Source organism: Nestor notabilis, unplaced genomic scaffold (genome assembly GCF_000696875.1).
Source record: "Nestor notabilis isolate BGI_N333 unplaced genomic scaffold, ASM69687v1 scaffold21588, whole genome shotgun sequence".
Lineage (NCBI taxonomy): Eukaryota > Metazoa > Chordata > Aves > Psittaciformes > Psittacidae > Nestor > Nestor notabilis.
Genome location: NW_009939973.1, coordinates 118977 through 140141, shown reverse-complemented (window position 1 = coordinate 140141; position 21165 = coordinate 118977). Strand labels below are relative to the sequence as shown.

Here is a 21165-nt window from a genome sequence, read left to right as displayed (position 1 = left end):
TTTTATTTTATTACTGTAATGTTATTACTTTTCGGTTACAGACTTCGAGAACTGGGTCAGTTGCAAGAACAAAATTGGCATGAAAATAGTTGTATATTTGTTCTGGAAAACGGATTGCCAAAATACTTTTGAAAGTAGTCTGCCTGAATTGTTCTGTACATCAAATGCAACTGATAATGTTAGTCTCACATGATTAGTAAACTGCTATTTAAGTCCTGCTCTTTAACCAGTATCCGAGGAAGACTAGATAATATTTGCTAGATAGACATGTTAAACAGATTATCTGTGCAGAAATGGATTTGTGAAGCGGCTTACGGAATGGAAAATAACTTTAGGCTGGAGTGTGCCAGCAAGTCAATATATGAGAACAATTTGCAACAAGCAAAGGTGAGGAAGACATGCAGAAATGGGGTCATCAGAATCATGAATTAGAGGATAATATTCCTGGGGCAGTAACTAACTTTTGTGGCTGACTAATACAGAATGAAGAATTACGATACCTGTGGAAGTTATTTATTGCAAGCGTTAGATAGGCTTCCATGGGTGTTTTTTACTCTTGTTAAAGTAACGAGAGGCAACTTGGAGCTGTGATCTGCCCGCAGCACAGCTGTGGTATTTTGAGACATTGCTGCTGCCAGATACATACCCCTGCCAGAAACAGTGCCTGAATGGTTGCACTCCGAGGCCCTAGTTCCAGTGACATCTTAGCACTAGCCAGTGTTAAATCTCCGCTATTTGAGTTCTGTGCTGCACTGTGTGCTGAAGCAGCTGGGAAAGGGTCTTGTTAGTAAGTGAGGCCATCTCTGGCACTGAAAAGGAGCAGACAGAAGTGGCATGGTGATAATTTCTTCACATACCACAGCTAGACCTACCAAACCTCATTGGTAAGAAGTGTTAGACATGATAGGAAATAAGTTTTAAAATATTTACAAAGTTTTGTTTTCTTTCCTTCTCAACACCCTCTGATATCTTTGCCATGTACTTTCCAATGATGACACATTGGGATCTGCCTGGGGTGAGTAATGGTGTCTGGCTGGGGGGAGGAGAGGACAGGGAGTGCTTAACAGTGAGTAATTATTGAAGGAAATGGCCCCTGTGGAAAAAAGAGTGTTGTGATTGGATGCATTTATCAACTGGCATTTCGGTGTCACCTGTGGATGGAGAATTATTGTGTCTGAGTTTTCATAAGGTTGGAAGTCAGTGCATTGAGCTAACATGGGAATGTTATGTTGTGTGTCTGGTCTCGACTCTGTGAAGTGAGATGTGCAACAAGTCTCCTCTTAGGAAAAACAGAGGTAAATAATAGCTATCCCACGGGATCCTGAGCATGGTCATTCACTTTCCTGACCAGCAGTTAAAAGCCACAAAGTCCTGTAGGCAAAACATGATTTCATGATAGCTGTGATACACATTTCTTTTATTCCTGGTTTTTAAACTCAGGAAAAGTAATTGGAGTTTTGTTTGTGCAAGCATACCTGAATCAGCTTAAATATGATTATATGTGTATATTTTTAGGATTCATTTAAGATCCTTCATTCATGGCTCAGTGAAAACTCATTTTTTTTAACACTGTCTTTATCCCTGTTCCAAAACCATAATTTGCTTGATGTCATTCTTATATCATTCTTATTGGTGACATTTGATACATTCAGAGTTCCCTTCTTCCACATTAATTTTTCCCATATGTAAGTGTCCAGCCACTGGGCATTTTTGGAAACTCCTTTGGAAATCCCATCATCTGTTTTTCTAATCCTAATCCTACTTTTTCTAATCTATAAATTGGATTCAAGATTAACTTTCCCCCTCTATAGCAGTGATGTGAAATCTTGTCTTACTTATAGCATTCTCATCACTTGCTATTCCAGACCAGGGAAAGATGGAAGCTCAATTTCATAGAATCATAGAATCACAGAATGGTTTGGGTTTGAAGGGTCCTTAAAGATTGTGTTTCCAACCTCCCTGGCATGGGCAGGGACACCTTCTACTAGAGCAGGCTGCTCCAAGCCCCTGTGTCCAACCTGGCCTTGAACACTGCTGGAGATGGGGCAGCCACAGCTTCTTTGGGCACCCTGTGCCAGCACCTCAGCACCCTGATTTCTCATACTGTTCCCACACCTGACTGCAGAGTGCTGCATTTTAATTACCCAGTATTTTTTTCTGCTTACAACTGCATAGTTACTAGTTCTCTCACCATTTAAGAGTCCTTTTTTGTACTTTAGATATGCCATTGAAAAACAGAATTGCTATAAAATTCTTTTTTTTCCCCATCAGAAACACACTTTTTGGGTGCTTAAGAAAAATAGTTGAGATTCTGCTACTTGAAACTCAGATTGCCAACTTTTAGCTAGCAATATTCTTTGGCTGTGTGAGATCAGTTTCCAAAAGAGCATTCTCAGGTCCAGCCAGTTGCAATGCTCTGCCCAGTGACTGGCTAAGCAGGGGCACAGGCTATCAAGTGCAGTGGGTCGCATGTGAACAGCGCTCTGTAGGCTTTGCAGAGATGTGACTGTGTTTCTGACTTGTGCAGCCTCACTGCCAATGTTCCCCTCTTATCCCCAGTTGGTAAAAACACCACAACCAGCCCACCAAACAGCAGGAACAAAACTGCTGCTAGGCAGGAAAGTAAGCTATAATAAAGATCAGCTTTAAGGTAATTAACTTGCCTTTGAGCCCTTTCTGACCTTTCTTTCATTGATTGTACAATAATGGAATATTCCCTTCCCTTTTCCCCTGTACTAAAGAAAGGGAAGGTTGCCAGTTTGTGTTGCTGAGGGTGGTTTCAGTTACACAGCAGTCTTGGCTGGATTTGGGGGTTCATGCAGAATTTACCCATGTGAAGTGCTAGCAGCTAGGAGGAATGCTTCCTCCCTCCAAGCAACAGTCTGGGTTTGTTGCTCAGCCAATGTGCAGCACAGGGTACTGCGTGAGCTGTGCATACCGTGTGCTGAGAAAAACAGTGCTCATTTTACTGTTATCTGTTTCTTTATGATGGCAAGAGATGACATTTTCCTGTTTTCGGTAACAAGATCGTGATCATGATAAGATAAATGCTGGCTTGCTAGGCTCCCATCCTTTGACCTTTGCAACCATGCAGATTCCATTCATTTTAACAGAGGTGGAGGAGTCTGTCAAACTCCTTAACAGGTGGTTACCAGTTTGCAAAATTAGGCTGTTAATTTGAAACATCGAGAATTCTTCATAGGAGATTTCTAAGAAATGAATCATGGAGGAAAGGAGGAAAAAAACCCCAGAATTTAATCCAGCATCCTTGCATTGGCAGAACTGTTTAATCTGGGTTCCATTAGTTCAGAATTTTTTTAAACTGTATTTTTACATTAAAAACTATATTGTGTTTGAAAACAAACAGAGGTTAACATGAACTGAGCGCTTAAGATGTGTATCTGGCATCGAAAGCCTTGCATTAGCCTGGTGCTTGGAGTCTCTTTGGTGCTGTCCAGCATTACTTGGAACAATTACCATTATTTATTGCTGTGCTTGGTTTTGATCAAAGCCTGCCAGTACTACATATTTCAGCAGCCTCTCTGGTGCTTTTAGGAACATAAAGGATCTTTTGAGAAGATAACTAAAATTATTTGATGATTGTGGCTGAAACAGGAATGAGCTCTAGATCAAAATGCAGCTTGATTCTTTCCTGCGGACTTAAGCGGGATTCTTGCGTGGTCTGAACTGGTCTCATTCTATTGGCCTCCTGCTCTTTTTGATGGTCTATGAGCTTAATGTGGTTTTACAGTTTCTGCCATTTTCTCAGTTGGCTGAGACTCCCTGTGGAATTATTCCTTATCAAAATAGCTAAGAAGTATGTGAAGAAGCAGAAAAAGTTGTAGATAGCTGTGACTAATGCTTACTAAAGGCTGCTTGCATGTGCTGAAATTTGCATTAGAAGTGACTTAGAACATTCGAATTATCAGTTGCACATCCTTTAAAAATAATTTTACTGAAACGATTTCAAGTGTCAACATTTTTCATTATAATTAAATTACTTCTGGGGGAAAAAACAACCAACCAAACTGTGTAAGAGCTTTTCTGGCTATACTTTTCATCTTTCTTTCTTTTCAACTCCTGGCTGATCACTTGGTGCCTTGTGTTTGAGTTTTAGTCATTGAAGTAGTTTGAATAATTGCAAATGACACAAATGTATAAGGAGACTTTGTTGTTACAAATTTAAGATTAGGGTTTTAAGCTCACATTCGTAGCCAGTGCCTTATAGCATAAACCCCATCTTCTGAAATCTGCATGATTGATAAAACCAAACACCTTCAGAGAAAAATGGCGTAACTCAAGGAAATCTCTATACATGTGATACCATTCTCTTCTTGTTTTGAGTTAGTGGAATCCTATTTCCTTCTTGTAGGTCTTCATCTTGTAATGTGTCAGGAAATGTTAAACTCGCTTAAGAATGCTTTAATTTTAGAACTTTTTTTACTAGGTCTCTATACAAATAAAAAAGGACTCGGAAGTGTTGATCTCTCTGTGGCCATAGGTCACTGGTACATCCGGATGGTCTTTCTCTTAAGCATTTTCTGGCCTTTAGAAGTTTTCATTAAGAACAGAAAAGAAAATTGTACTTGTGAAAAGGTGAAAGATTGTATTGAGAAAATAGAAGGAAAGATGTACTCAGCAGAAAACTAAGTACTGAGAATAAAATCTATCAAAGCAAAAGATAAGGTGAAATATAGTCTATAATTATTCACAGTAAAGTGCTGTGAACTTGGATGATAACTAATAGGAGCTGGATTTGCTTGATTTTGGGTACATATTTGACCTACTTGTTGTTACTGAAACCTTGCAGAAAGATTTGCATGATTATAAAGTTAACTTCGTTGGGTTCACCATATTTCTAAGTCATATCAGCCACTGCTAAGTCATTTATAGCTTGGAAGCAAACAATCGTAAATGCTGATCCATTCATATTCTACCATAAAATACAAGATGGGTTATTCACTGCTGTCTGACGCGTGCTTCCCGCTGCGACAGAGAACAAAACGACTCCTTTTTAAACCATCTATATATAAACGGCATAGGGACAATCTACAATGAGGGGTTTCATTCTGAGGAGGTACACTAGAGGTTTCCTGTTGCCAACACAAAGCTGTGGTGTTTCTAAAGAAGTTGTCATCTATTGTTTTAATAGGAGGAGGTTGAATATTGTGAGTCTTGCACACAGTAATGTGTTCTCATTTGTTTCAAGGATGAAGAATCAATCTCAGAATGATTTTTTTTTTAATTGATAGGTATAATTGATCATTACTTATTTGTATGCATTTGTGTGTTGAAGGAATAAGATGAAGTCGGTAGTCGGTAATACTTGGTTTTGTACTACATGCTTCCAAAGCTGCATCTCTACAATGAGAAAAGATAAGAGCAAACTAAGCCTGTCTAAGAAAATGAAAGCAGTTACAAAAATGCTTCAAAGTGGGAAAAGAACTTGGCAGAAGCTGTAGTGTGGAAAATTAATATGGGAAGTGAAGGGGCACAATGAGAAATACCAAGCCAAAAAGAGTTAAGGCGATGAAAAGGAATTAAGTAACCAAGGGTAAAGAAAGAGATGTTACCAGAGATTCTGACCCATTCATGATCAGGCTGACAGAATGACTAGGGAAGAGGAGGGAGAAGTGTTCAGTAAATGTAGCTGCACTGTTTGGAGGGGATAGGACAGAAACTTTTTATTTGCAATCTGATAGCATTAAAGGATAACATTAAAGAACAGTAATTACGTGTATATATTTTTATGTAGCTAGTCCAGCTAACCAGCATGAGGGAGGCTGAGAAGAGCTAGCTAAAGGGTTCTCATATCATGCAGATTAGTTTTCTGTAAGTCTTGAAATGCAGGACAGATTTCCAGAGACTGAAAGAAAATTATTGTTGTTCCAATATTTTAAAAGGAAAAGAGAAGATGTGGGTGATTATATGTCTTATTAACCAGGCAAAAGATAGAAGAGCAATTATAGGATGTAATACATAGTTAATGACGAGCAAATGGCATTTAGTGTCATTTAGTACGAGTTTATCAGAAATAGATCTTTGAAACTAACTTGATACCCTTCATGAGAAAATCGTGTTTAATTGTTGAAGATAATAGTAAGGATATAGGACTGTTGTATAGCTTACAGGACTTCCATAAGCCATTTTATTATTGTATCAAGGAGTGGCTTGATTTGCCAGCAGAATTACAGTATATGGACACAGCATCCCTGGTTTGGAATAAAGATTAGTTAAATGATAGGTTTCAAGGTACACCTGATTCGGGGAGACAGGGCAGAATGGAAAGGCCTCCGTTCTTTCTTATGCCCTGTTTAACACTTCTTATCAGTGGTTTAGTGTTAACATGTTATTGTTAATAAAGTTTGGAAGTGCATGAAAGCTGGAGGAATTTATAATGTCATGACATTATAAAGGCAGTGTGGATTACTTAGTGACCTTGGCTGAGGCACCTGGTAACCATTTCAGTACAGACAAACATCAGGTTCATAATTTGCTGGCTACACTTACAGGATGCTGGACTCTGTCCTGGTGCACCTTAACAAAAAAACATTCAGGGTCACTTGTGAAGAATTAACAGGGTTGTACACTCCGGGTGTACAGGAGACAACAGGAATTGGCAGTACGACTGCTTGGCTTTTGCCCTTGGAGAATGGAACGAAAGAAAGGCTACTAGTGTTTTATTAATATCTTAGTTTCATTCTGTCTATTGGCTAAGTGGCTTGTCTTACCATAAACAAATCAAAGCAGATGTGTTCCACATGCCCTCCGTTCAGCTGTAGGCAAAGCTTACCCACATATCTGGTAGAGTGTATGCCTGAATAACAGTGAAAACAGTCCTCATAATTACAGTCTGCATTCTCTTCCCTTGAGACTCATTTGAGAACAAAAATTCTGGAAATAAATGTATCCAAACTCAGTATTATTTTAATATTGAGTTTTAATTAATGCACTGAATATTTAAAACAAACCAATGAAAAGACCCCCCAAAGAGTATTGCTAGAGATTAAATCAAGCAGCAAAGGGGACCTTAAGTGTATAATACTTCTCATAAAATAGTCACAAGAGATGTATAGAGTTGCTTATTTTCAGTGGATTTGAATGAGAAGACAATTTGAGAAAAATCCTGTACGGAATACTGCTAAGTAAAATTGTTGGGCTGATGGGCAATTTGTGTGCAGAAGACTTGCCTAAATATGCTGGTGTTTTGCTTTATTCCGAGTTTTGTTGTGTACTTTTATTGTGATGCTGATTAGATTTCCTGTCTTTGGCACAGATTACAGGACCGGCCCTTGCTTCACTTTGGTAACCAACCAGATGTGCCAGGGACAGCTCAGTGGAATAGTCTGCACAAAAACCCTTTGCTGTGCAACAGTTGGGAGAGCATGGGGCCACCCCTGTGAGATGTGTCCTGCCCAGCCGCATCCCTGCCGACGAGGTTTCATTCCAAACATTAGAACTGGAGCCTGTCAAGGTAAGTTAGCAGCAGAGCTTCCCCAAAAGCTGCTGAAATTGTTACTGGATTAATCTTAATTGAGTTACACTGCTGTGAATAACCTGTCCTAAGCCATTCTCAGTTATATGTGTGAAGAATGGAAAAACATTGTCAGATGCATTACTTCATGATTCAGTGAGTGCCTGATGTTCAAGTGAGTACATTAGTAACTTAGGTCATGTGAGAGCAGCCAGCATGTTTAATGAATTTCTCACTGCCAGGAGCCCTTTCCCTTGGTTCTGTAATGGTGTTTTTCTGAGTGTGCCACTCGATCATTCTGTGGAAGAATTTATTCTGTTTCAAAAAGCACTCAAAACATCAAAAATCAATCTGTGGCAATAATGTTCCATTTACCAAGTGTGGGATTTTTTAGCTAAAATTTGTTGATTTTGGATTTATCTTGGGTGTCTTATCTCTCAGGCTACGCTGCTTTGACCTGGAGAAAGTGCCTGTCATGCCATTTGAAATGCCCCATGATACATCTTATACAAGCTTGAAATGCATTTGCATTTGTTTCAAATTGTAAAATCCACCCAGATGTTGCTTACTTCTTGCTTCAGAGCATGCCTTACCATAGAAAGTCCTTACACTGCTTTTGGCTTTTATTCTAATACTTCCAGCTGTATAAATTCTTTTATTGTCTGGATGTCTGGCAGGAAACAGGAGAAAGTTAACAGGGGCAGCTATGTATTAAACTGATGTGGATTATACGTTCCCAGGACCGTATCTTTGGGGCTAGTTTATTTCAATCTGTCTAGCATTTTCTAATAAGTTACAGTATTTTTGAGATAAAGATTATAAATTTATGAGTGATTTTATTTAATCGTGAAATCCTTATGAAGGACTTCAAGGCATTCCAATGCATTAAAAATGCAGATATCCTCTGTCACAGGCCAAGCCCTGGTTGGTGCCTGCAGACAGGCATGATGAACTTTGAGATGGGCACGTTTGTGTATGCCACATAATGTGCACGTATTTTGACCTCAGCCATTCTGTTGTACAGAAATCTGTGAATCGAGGTTCTAGACACTTCTGAAATCTTATGTGCATAAGTGTATGGCCCACACCCCTGAACTTGTGCCCCACCTAGTTATATCCCTCTTGTTTGTGTCACGGAAAAGCTGCAGTGATCTCTCGAATGGATTTGTGCGGTTCAGAATAAAGCTGCTTCTGCTTGCTGCACATTTCTTAGCATGCAGCTACATTTATGCTAATCTGTATGCGGTGCCAACACAGCTTTGGCCCCGTATGTTTGACTTGTACTTTCCAGTTTTCCCTTCTCTTGTAATGTGTTCATAATTTCAACAGATCTTGCTATGGAACCACATATTAGCTTTATTTTTCATGCAATTGTACTAAATCCAGTCCTTTTGAAATCAGATAACGTCCATTCAGACTGAAGACATTTCAGGGATTTCACATCCATATTCAATCTAAATAAAGGAAAGCAGGTTAAATAAAATCCAGGTTCTCTGAAAAGGGAACTGTTATTATTGTGTAGAAATCAGAAAGAATAAACCAGAGAGGAGGGCAAGTTTCTTTTAAAAAGTAAATAAAATGTCACTGCCCACAGTTTTACTTTGTCTGGCTGAAGGTTAAATTAATATCACAGCTGAGATTTTTAAAGATACAAAGGAGGAAAATGGAAGCCAAAAGGTGGGATTTTGAAGCAGATGTTGTGAGTCAGGAGCATGACTTCTATTTGTTTCAGTTTTTATTTGTTAAATAGACAGTACAGTGCCATGAAGTCTGGCTGACTACTGCTACTAAAGCACAGCATATTGCTGTAGCTGGAGTCCCAGCAGCAATGTGGCTGCACCAAGGGTGCTGTGGCTGTGCTAGCTCTCTGCCGCCCAGCACAGTGGTTAGCTCCAGGACAGCTCTGCTCTAGCTCTGCTGCGCCCTTGACCCCACTCAGTTGGCCTGGGGATCTTTACATAACGCTCTGCGACGTGGTACAGATATGCCCCTTGGCGTTCCTGAAACTTCCTACTTGGGGCTCCCAGGGAAATTGCCTCTTGGCCTTTTGTACAGACATAATACTTTGCTTTTCAGACGACAAGACACATTACAGCTGGCTCTCTGGGATTTATAAAGGGAGGTCTGAAAGCATCATCTCCTTCGGCCCGTGTCCCTGCACTGAAACCCATCCTAGTGTGAATCCCAAGAATCCAAGAAACTGGGTTTTACCAGCAGCAGCTGGTACTCCTTGGGGAGATGGGGGAAGCACAGGCGTTTGTGTTGGAGAGTGGCGAGTGCTCTGTTTGCTCCTGAAGGACAGGGAGCAGCAGATGGAGGGCAGCCCTGGGGGGTCTGTGAGCCAGACCTCTGCTGTCTCCTATTGCAGTGCCACTCCTCCTCTAGTCTCTTTTCTCTAGCTGCTACTAAGCCATAACAACACTTTTGCAGCTAAGTGATGACATACACGTTGTTGTGCTAAAATAGCTGTGAGGCCAAAAACTGGGGCCTCTTGAAAATGTTTGTCTTGAGCTTCCTACCTAGCCTGTGGTCATCTTGGTTGTTTCATTTTTCTTGAGTGAAAAAATTAAATGCAAAGAGAGAGAAATAAAAGGGAAAAAACCCTCCAGATTTATGGATGTCTAAGCAGGTCATTAATAATTCCTCCTGAGACATTAATTATGGCTATGAAACTTCTTGAGTCAGATCCTAACCACAGCCTAAGGTCGTTGATGCTGATCTTGCTGGAGTGACGAGTTAATAAGTTCCATCAGTAATGAGTCTGCAGTTCTCCAACCCTCTCTGTGAGGCCCCCTCCATGCACATGGCACACTGCTCCTCTGTGGCTCCTGCATCTCTCTGCTGGTGGGCTATGCACTGGATGATAGTTGCCAAGAGTTTCAAAGGGGCAAGTGATTTTGGGTGCCCAGCTTTAGACAGTTTAAAGGAACCTAGCTTTTGACAGACTGTGTTCTCTGCACACCATTCCCCAGATGTTTTGGAAAAACAAAGCAACAGCAGTTAGATGTTTAATGTCTGTAACAATAATAACCATGTGATTTCTTGCAGAAAATATTTAGAGTACTGTACTTAATCATACTTTGCATAGAGTAATTACAAAATTAGTGTCTGTCTTCACAAGCAAGTATCATAATATTATGATGGGTGAAGAATGGATTTAGGCATATTTACTTTAATTTCTGAGTAGACAAATTATTATGGCTGTTCTTGAGAAATGAATTAAAAGTGGGCGTTTTTTCCTTTTTTATATGATAGATGTGGATGAATGCCAAGCCATCCCTGGGATCTGTCAAGGGGGAAATTGCATTAATACTGTTGGATCTTTTGAGTGCAAATGCCCAGCTGGACACAAGTTTAATGAAGTGACACAAAAATGTGATGGTAAGAAACTTTTAGAACTAACTTCTGAAATTAAAGGGGGAAAGTCATCTTTTTGGAGCTGACTTTGTTTGTGACAAATTGATCTTACTGGAATGAAATCACTTTGATTGTAATTGTGTCAAGCTTTCCAGTCTCTTTTGTATTGAATATGCAAATAGCATTCTTCACAACAAATATGAATAATAGTCCTTTCTCATTCTAAATCAGAGAATCTTAACTATTGGCCTTACAGCTTTCCAAGCCTTGTGTTCATGTAACATTTTATAGACTTGAAGGTAAATCAGAAACAAATTAAACATTAAAACAAAAAATACTTTTTTAACCGATATGTTGCGTTAGAAATGCTTGAGGCACATTTCTCTGTGTGGACCTTTTAACCAAAAGGTGTATATGACTGGGAGGTTCAACACATGCCCACCTACTCAGGTAAACTGTATTTAATGTGAATGGGAGTTTCATACTGCTGAGTGAAGGCTGCAGTACTATCTCTAAACTCATCCTTACAGTTGCAGATGTTGAAGAAGGACAAACATTTTAGCTTTCCTTATTGGTCATCCTGTTTTGGAAGTACTGCAGGTGCTAGATACTAGAGTGGAAATTTGCAGTGCTTGATTATGGAATCTTGCTAATTTTTAACTATGATTTGATAGTATTTTTTCCTCTCTGTAATATAGTAATCAGCCATAGATGTCTCCTTTGCTTTAAGAAATTTTTGGATACATAAGGAACATAGTACTAAAACGTGTCAATTGCACAGTTTTGATTCATCTTCTTTACAGTGAAGTCCAGATAATGTTTAAATTCTTTCAACTTATCTTCCTTTCAGTCATTAGACAAAAATTAAATTAGTTTAGGCAGATAAGTTTCATAAGGGGCTAGTGCCAGCTTTCAATATCATAAATGTGTATGGCTGCAAGGTGTGCATCCTCCACCCTTTCGTGCATCAAGTGCCTTTAAGAAAGCACTCAAAATTTTTTAGTCATTTGGGAAGAATTATGACTTTTTCAAAAGAACAATCCCAATTTCAACCAAAATTTTAAAATTTAATTGCAGGTTAAGGAAAGCAATGTCAGAAGAGTTTGTACACAGCCTGGTTTTCATATTGACTGCCAGTGGTTTTGGCAGAAAGTAACCCAGAAAGTTAGGGTAGAACAACATTGTGAGTGTTTTCTTCTGCAGATGAAGGACATGGTGAATAGGAAAGACTGCACATGTGCCTTATTATTAGTATGTGAAAAAAAAAAGAATTACAGGCTTGTATAGGCTGCATTGTAGAAACATTCCTAGTTTTCAGTTGCTGAATCATGTAAAAAAACAAAACCAACCAATCAACCAAATCACAACCCAAACAAAATTTAAATGAAACAAAAACCCCCAAACAACCACCATGTTTAAGGTTGAGGGACTGGACCCAAGCACCTGGGATAGCTTGGTTCATTCCCAAATCCTGCCACAAATTTCGTGCCCCGTTTTGTGAAATCCTGTTGGAGTGTTCACCTGACTGCAAAGAGTGGACAAAGTTCTCTTTCTTCAGTTCCATACCTGTAAATTTTTGAACCTCAGCAGACAGAAACTTTCAGTACATCTTCATATTGCATGTACCAAGCAAATTTAATTAAAACTGTGTAGGTATTCATACAATTGAAACAATGAAAAGTAAGAGCCTTATACCAGCAGCATGAAACAGGATAGGGATTCAATAGTTGAGCATAGTCACGTAAGAACAACATATCCATTCTGCTTCTTCAGATTATCCTTTTGAGATTTAAGTTGAAATCTCCAGTACAAAAGAAGTCATTTGACTTACAGTAATTGACTATAGTTAATACATGATAGTTAACATCCGATCATGTACTTGGTTTAACTTCCTATCCAGCAAGTAGGACTTCTGGCAGCTGTAACATGTCCTTGGTCACTGATTCAGTAGAACTGGGAGCTGCCTGCTGAATTGCCAGTTGTTTTTTCAGGAGGTCCCCATTAAAGTAAGATCAGGATAGAAATCATAGAATCATAGAATAGTTTGGGTTGGAAAGGACCTTAAGATCATCTAGTTCCAACCCCCCCTGCCATGAGCAGGGACACCACACACTAAATTATGTTGCCCAAGGCTCTGTCCAGCCTGGCCTTGAACACCTCCAGGGTTGGAGCATTCACAACTTCCTTGGGCAACCTATTCCAGTGCCTCACCACCCTCACTGTGAAGAACTTCTTCCTTATATCTAACCTAAACTTCCCCTGTTTAAGTTTAAACCCATTACCCCTTGTCCTACCACTAGAGTCCCTAATGAAGAGTCCCTCCCCAGCATCCTTGTAGGCCCCCTTCAGATATTGGAAGGCTGCTATGAGGTCTCCACGCAGTCTTCTCTTCTCCAGGCTGAACAGCCCCAACTTTCTCAGCCTGTCTTCAACGGGAGGTGCTCCAGCCCTCTTATCATCCTCGTGGCCCTCCTCTGGACTTGCTCCAACAGCTCCATGTCCTTTTTATGTTGAGGACACCAGAACTGGACACAATACTCCAAGTGAGGTCTCACAAGAGCAGAGTAGAGGGGCAGGATCACCTCCTTTGACCTGCTGGTCATGCTTCTTTTGATACAGCCCAGGATACAGTTGGCTTTCTGGGCTGCAAGCGCACACTGCCTGCTCATGTCGAGTTTCATCATCAGGTACAGTGAGACAATGAAAGAAGATGGGAAATTAAGTGTATTGGCCAAATTTCTCTTTATTAGCATAGCTGGGCAAAACTCAATTTTAAGTGTTACATTATTTTGCAGCTTCATATAACCATTCATTTTCCAGATGCATTAATGCTGAGGTAAATACTTTATTGTGGTGATCGGTGGGAGTAATTTTTCCTGGAGTGACATTTACTTCTGCAAGTACATCAAGTATACTTACCTTTATAAAACTCACATACTTAACAATGACAATGTTGCTTATATGAATGTCAACACTAATATAAATAGTGAAATACTGTTTGGGTTAGGCTCAACCCTAAAATAAAGAGTGATGAGTTTGCTTTTAAAAAGGTCAGACTCTATATAAACAGTGGCAACACTGACTTTAAAGATAAACATTGGTGAATTTGAGTCAGAAAATGCTTGAATCTGATCCATTTACAACTGCATTTTTCTCTGTTAATTAAGGGCTTTATTCAGACCAAAATTCAATTTCCACATTTTTTGTCACTGAGACTTTTGGGACTCCTGTGGAGTATAATCCTGGAGCAGAAGCCAGAAGTCTCTTAGCAGTGCTCCCAGGGCACTCAGGCTTGAGGCTTTGCCAATACTGTCCAAGTAGCACTGAACAAAAAGTAACACCCCTCTCACACACCCAAGCGAGGAATGTGACCCACATCACGACAGCTAGCAAGATGCTGGGAAGAATGTGTGCACAGGGGACCCTGCACTGCTTAGGATGGGTTCGTCTCCAAGGTCTGGTTATCTGTGTCAGCACACTCTCTCCACTCCTTTCCTGCAAAGGCAAGGGGCCACAAATGTATTAGAGCATCCAATGCTTTACCTAGGGGAAGAGGAATTGATAATTTTTATAACACTGAGTTTTGTATTGCTCTCTTCACAGGAGAGTGGAACAGGGATCCTTTCTACTTGCTAAAACACTCATTAATGGTCCTGTGGGACTTTGGGTGTTCCCCCATCTGTTGGGGCCAAATTCCAATTTAGGCGTTACATTTAAATTCCCCCAATCGTTTTTAATGACTGTGATATTATTCACTCCTTGCCTTGGCGTGTTGGGTGGTGTTGCAGTATTTCATCTCAGAAATTTTTGTGGTTGGTGAAATCATTATTACAGCCATGTGTCTATCTGTTTGTAGATCTCTGGAGGAGAGGTTGGATAGAGTCCTGTGATGCCATTACTTCTGGCTGGGTTCTCCCTGTCGGGAGAGCAACTGTGTGATTGTAGATGGCTGTGACAGGCAGTTACCATTGATCACGCTAGAGATAACCTGCCTTTCTGCTCTGCTTTGCTAATTCTTCTTACAGGTACCATGGAAAAAAGCGAGCTGTTTTTAAGCTCAGCTGGACTCCAGGTTCCTAGAAGATGAGAGCAATGCTAAGTAGATACAGCTGCATTGTTATGACGGTCACTGGGAATCAGGGGGAAAGTAACTACACGAGGCGGGCTACTGATGGTAATTAAGGAGCAATTGGAGCTGGCATAGGTTGTTATTCATAGGACTGTAGATAACATAAATTCCAGGTTGTGGAAGAAACCTTTCATGTTCCCTCTGTTCATGTATGCAGCTATGATCAGCTATAAGAAGGTATTTGTTAGGGTTTTTTCTGCAGTCTTTGAAATTTTTTCTACACTGGATCTATGATGATGATTTAGTATTGAATTGAGATTCTTTAGTGAAGACAGTTCCAATATGGATTTTTATTTTAAAATCACTGACAAAATATAAGGGGAATTCTGGACTTTGTCTAACTTCTGCAGTTGATATTTCAGTTACTGTCTCAAAATCTGTTGAAACTTCCCAACATTCACTTAGTGGAGAAAGCCAGGAAAGGTAATTTTTGTTGCCTGCAGTCATCCTTCTTTGAGCTATAATCCTGTCAGATTGCATTAGTTAAACAGTGCCTAGCTGCTCAGGGCTTTTATATGGGGAATTTCCAAGAAAAGCCCAAGTGCAGTAAGAAAGAGAGGCAATTCAGTAGGTGCTACACTTCCCTTTGAGTCAGTATTGAACCATTGCCTCAGCATGGTGCCAGGAGACGCTGTGCTGCTGGAGATACCGTGAGACATAACGGTTAAGCTCCTGATTGCTTTGGTCAGTACAGGTCCCATGACAGTTTTCTTAATTCTGGCGTGCAGAATTCAAACTGGAGGGGTTATGGTTTACTTAGTAAATCCCCTCTGCAGTTTAAGACTTTCATCCATCATTATTAGGCAGTAAAGCAAACTCTCTGGCTTTATGCAATTTACAGATACAATATTTTCGTAGGTTTTGTTTCACTTATGTTTATAAGATGCCTAACAAAAGATCCTAATTCAAAACTGCTGGTTATGCCCCTAGTACCTAAGTCAGGAGGGGCTTCAGACCACCACTGAATTTGATCATTAAGACTAATTACAAAATACCTATTCTCATGCCAGAACTAATTTAGCTAACCTGCTTTTGCTTCTCTTTTTGCCTTGAAGATATTGACGAATGCAGCACCATTCCTGGAATCTGTGATGGAGGAGAGTGTTCAAATACAGTTAGCAGTTACTTCTGCAAGTGTCCTCCAGGGTTTTATACAGCTCCTGATGGCTTAAAGTGCATAGGTGAGTACAATTCTGTGAATAATAAGACAATAGTTGTCATGAACATTCATGAATATCTAAGATGGGTAACTGTACCAGAAACTTACTTCAACTCATGGTCTTGAAATTCTCCTTTTATACAGAAGTACATCATGTGCCTATATGTGTATTCTGAAATGATTTTTCCATTTGCAGGATGTTTTTCTTTTTCCCTCTTTGCTGTGACCTTCCCTTTCATTTTTCTTACTACAGTTCTTCTCTTCTATCATATTTGTTGCCTTAAAATAGGCAGAACTTGTTTAACACATCTCCTTGCATGGGGGTTTGACCCTGGCTAGACACCCAGTGCCAAAGCCACCCTATCACTCCTCCTCCTCAGCTGGACAGGGGAGAAAAAAATACCACAAAAGGCCCATGGGTCAAGATAAGGACAGAGAGCGATCATTCAGCAATTGCCATCACGGGTGAAACAGACCCAACTTGGGGAAATTAGTTTAATTTATTCCAATAGTATCAGAGTAGGATAATGAGAAGTAAAGCCAAACCTTAAAAATACCATTCCTCCACCCTTCCCTTCATCCCAGACTTAACTTCATTCCCAAATTCTTTACCGCCTGTCTCCCAGCGGGGCAGGGGACGGGGAATGGGGGTTGTGGTCAGTTCATTAAACATTGTCTTTGCCACTCCTTCCTCCTCCCAGGCTGGGGTCCTCCCACCGGAGACAGTCCTCCACGAACTTCTCCAGCACGAGTTCTACCCATGGGCTGCAGTTCTTCACAAACTGCTCCAGTATGGGTCCCTTCCATGGGGTGCATCCTTCAGGAACAAACTGTTCCAGTGTGGATTCCAGCACGGGCTGCAGGTGGATATCTGATCCACCATTAACATCCATGGTTTGCAAGGGGACAGCTTGCCCCACCATGGGCTGCAGGGGAATCTGCGCCAGCACTTGGACCACCTCCTCCCCTCCTTTTTCACTGCCCTTGGGATCTGCAGAGCTGCTTCTTACACATACTCTCAGTCCTTTCTGTGCGTGCAATTGCTCAGATTTTTGTTTCCCTTCTTAACCATGGTATCCCAGAGCGGCTACCACTGTCACTGATGGGCTTAGCTTTGGTCTTCTTGTTCTCATGTTTGCCTTTGATTTAGTCTATGTTATATTCAGCAGTCATTTAGAAAAGCAAATATACTTGAGAAAGAAAGTAATCACCCCAGACAGCTCCTCATTCCAACTGTTATGACCTTAATGCAGATATTTTTCATTAAAGGAAGTAGCATGATAAGCTGGGTGTGGGACATTTGTATCTGCTTTCATGATGATGAATTGGCAGTGCTGTTCTTTTAGGCTTTCACTGTGCAGAGCAGAACCTGTCTTCCAAAGGCCAGACCAGAAACCAAAGGACTGTGAGAATTAACTAAATGCCACTGCAGTGCCAAAGTCATGAAAGAGTAGTGTTAGCACTTACTGCTTGTGGGAAGCAAACAGCCTGCTCTGAGGCAGGGCAAGTATGCAAATTTTTGGGGTTTTTTATTATTTTTATGCAGTAATTTCTCTTTTCACTGCCAGCGCTGAATTTTGAGCAATTTTATTGTCATTTGAGAATCAAAAGGAAGGTTTATTTCCTCAGTTTTGGCTTCTTTATTTAAAGGCTCAAACACAGTGGCGGCACTGGGGTTCCAGAGAGCACCCCGTGTTTAGTACCTTTAGTTGAAAATCTTTTGGGAAAAAATAGAAAGAAAATAACTTCACAGACAAAAGTACCAAATGGTATTCACTTCCCTAAGAGATCTGAAACTAGTTTGGGTTAGGATTAATTTCGAAGGGTGCCATTCTGTTTCCACAGGTTGTGAGAGATGAACTATATTGCTTCCATTATCAATAACAGGATTTTGGTATATTGGTTCCATACTGTACACTTACACTGCCAGTGGGAGTTGCTTCTATGGCTTCAGATTCATAGCTCCTAAATCAGATTCATAGCTTCTAAATGACTGTGGATCAATAATCATTGATTGCTGCTTGTACTTAATATTTATGAAGGAGATTCACCTTTTTGTAACAAAAAATTTCCACAGATGCACAACTTCCATTTACTTTTTACTTTTTGTAGTCATTGCTCAGTCAGGACTGCCCAACATTCACACCCATGTTATATTCCTGCAGTTTTTTCAGCCTTTTTTACCCACTGTATGTGTAGGCTGAAATAGCTCAGCTAAAGAACAGGGTATTTAAATGCTGACAAGCTCTGTTAAGTAATATGCCAGAGTGTGAACCATCATTAAAATTCTAGCTTTGTGTCCAAAGCAAAGTGTGCTAAATGGGAAGCACTATTAATTATCCGCAGGTATTTTGGATTCGTGTCTAATATTAACGAGGACAGAGCCCAGATCTGTATTCGAGCTGGGTAAAATTGATTTAATTTCAGTGTCAGTCTTAAGTGAAAAGTGTTAGCTGAAATGTCTATTCTGTAAGAGATGAGGAAGTGCCGCTGAGAAATGTATCCCTTTTGGGACTCCAACTGAGCAGCACTGGAGCCAAGCATCCAAAGTTAGAACTGTGAGTTCCATTATTACAGACCTTAAAAATTCAAATAGACAAAGCAAAGATAGTATCTTATAGAGCTGAAGAGCAGAAACCAGAGCAGAACATCTCAACCCAAGTACATGAAGAGTGTAATGAAGAAAGCCAGTAGCCCATACATCCAGCTCCAGCTGGCATAAATTTCTTTGGTCAAGCCTACTTTTTGATGACTGCTTCTCTGTTATTTTTATTTATTATTTATAGAAGAGGCACATTTTTCTTGAGGCAATACTGTATTTTTTTAAGTGAAAAGTACTATAATGTTACAAGCTGAAACAGTAAAAAAGTTGTCTCCTGTTCTTCCTGCCCTTATTTGTATGTTTTACCATTCAGAACAGAAAATGCAGGAGAGGAAAAAATACAAAAGAATCACTTCTGATTGGGAATATGAAAAGATTTGGCATTTTTCTCAGAAATTTACTGTCTTTTTCTGAAAATGATGTGGCTTTCGGATAAGCTTTTACACCTGTAGGTAGACAAAGATGTTTGCTGTGTGTTTACCTTTTTCTGGCATATTGTGTGTTTGCACAGATCCCATGTGGATACTTTTTACACTTCTGCCCATTGCTGGTTTTAAATGTTTATAAAATTGGTACTGACCAGAACTGAGAAGAATGAATTACAGAGGAGGATGATAGGGTCTGTGAGAGGACTTCCCCCTCTATTATCCATCCCACCATCATACCAAGCGTCTGAGTAGTTCTCCAGGGATACTGAAGAACAGTTTCCTCTCCGGGGAACAGGTTGCATCAGAGCTTTATTTGATTTTTTAAATACTATATAAAGGAATGTACGTGTTTGGCAGGTTAGTTGGGTACCAGGAGAAAATGGAGGACCAGTAACAGAACTGAGTAGATCTGGGTTTTTTTCTGCATTTCAGATTTCCATTGTATGATAGTATGAGTGAACTAACTGAAGTTTGGAAGCAAAGGCCAACTGGCTCTTTTAGCTGTACTGCCAGTAATATCCGTGTTCAGGGTTCCAGCTAATAAAAGGCAGAACCATCACAGACTCTCCAAACATATCACTATATATCAATTTCCTCAAAATAATAAGAAACTTCCCTGCTTTTTTTTTTTTTTTTTTTTATATCCACTAGCATAGCTAGTAAACTTTGCAAAGCACTGTTACTAGACAGATGATTCCACCATGCCCTGGATAACTGAGATAATGTTTCTTTAGAGACTGGTGTCTGCTGTTGTAAGGTTATATCTCCAACCTTTTCTTCTGCATTTTGACAGCAAATGTTTGTATGTTTTAGAAACAAACTTGGTCTGGTTTTATTGCGCAGGATCAAATCACACCACAGCTTATACTGAGTTGGACATGATGTGACATATTGTGAAACAATTGCTCAGAGCTTCAGATTGTATCACAAGTTTTTTAGGGTTTTTTTCTCCTCCCATCCACATTTTCTCTCCTTTCTCTAAGCTGGGGGATCTCTGTGCAACGTTGTTAGAGCTGAGTGTTTGAAATCTGGGTACAGGATGTTCTTTGTACAGCATGTGCTTAGCCTTTTCAGACAGGAAACCAGCATATCTCCATAAAAAATGTGATGCCACCAGTTAAAGTTTTATTGTTGTTTCTTGCCTTCAAGCCTGTATCTTGTCAAATCACTACATACTTCACCTGGGAAAGCCATGACTAATGAAAAATGAATGCTTTGAGAGCTGCAATGCTGTGAGTGTTTTGTTGTACATCAGTGGCTTTCAAATCAAAGCTTAAGCAGAATTGATCTGGTACTATCTCTAATAGAGATGACATTGCGATTTTTCTTTGGGGCACAGAAGCATGTTTTATTATATTCTGAATACACATTTCTATTCTGTTTTTGCCTCCATTAATTCATTGCTGCTTCATGTTTTATTTCAGCTTTCTCACAGGAGATGTCACACCTGAATCCAAAGCAGCCCAAACATTATCTCGATTTTTCTGGGTTTCTGCCTTTTGTTTTCTGATGGTTGTAATGTCCTCAGTAATGTAATCAACCAAGAAAAATCAGACCTTTGCCTTCTGTGAAAGCCGCACTCCTCATTGGACTGATGCTTACATATCCATTTCTTTCTCTTGGTAGATGTGCGTCCTGGATACTGCTTCTCGTCTCTGACCAACGGGCGCTGCAACAACCAGCTCCCCCAGCCCTTGTCCAAAATGCAGTGCTGCTGTGACAGCGGCCGGTGCTGGTCTTCTGGAGCAGCCACCGCCCCTGAAATGTGCCCGATCAGATCCACCGGTAGGAATCTGCCTGTATGCTCATGAGTGTGGTTGAACACTGAGTTAGGGTGATTTTCTTTCATCAGTAATGTTTTCATTAAAGAACCTCACAGAAGGGTTGAGGCTGGAGGGTACCAAGGAAGGTCGTTTTGTCCAAGCCCTGTGCTCTCAAAAGAGAGCCTCCTATGGCAGGTTGCTCAGGACCCCCTGGAGGATAGGGCAAGCAGACATAAGCACAGGATTTTGTCTG

At 40.2% G+C, this 21165-nt stretch overlaps 1 protein-coding gene across 1 annotated transcript in view; it reads left to right on the top strand.

Moving 5' to 3' along the window:
- The window catches only part of FBN1 (fibrillin 1), a 138702-nt gene that overhangs the window by 32416 nt on the left and 85121 nt on the right, over nucleotides 1-21165 (top strand). The window contains exons 5-8 of the mRNA XM_010020130.1: nucleotides 7277-7474; nucleotides 10730-10855; nucleotides 16016-16141; nucleotides 20776-20934. Coding sequence (XP_010018432.1) covers nucleotides 7277-7474; nucleotides 10730-10855; nucleotides 16016-16141; nucleotides 20776-20934 — 609 coding nt within the window. The remainder of the gene's footprint in view (nucleotides 1-7276; nucleotides 7475-10729; nucleotides 10856-16015; nucleotides 16142-20775; nucleotides 20935-21165) is intronic.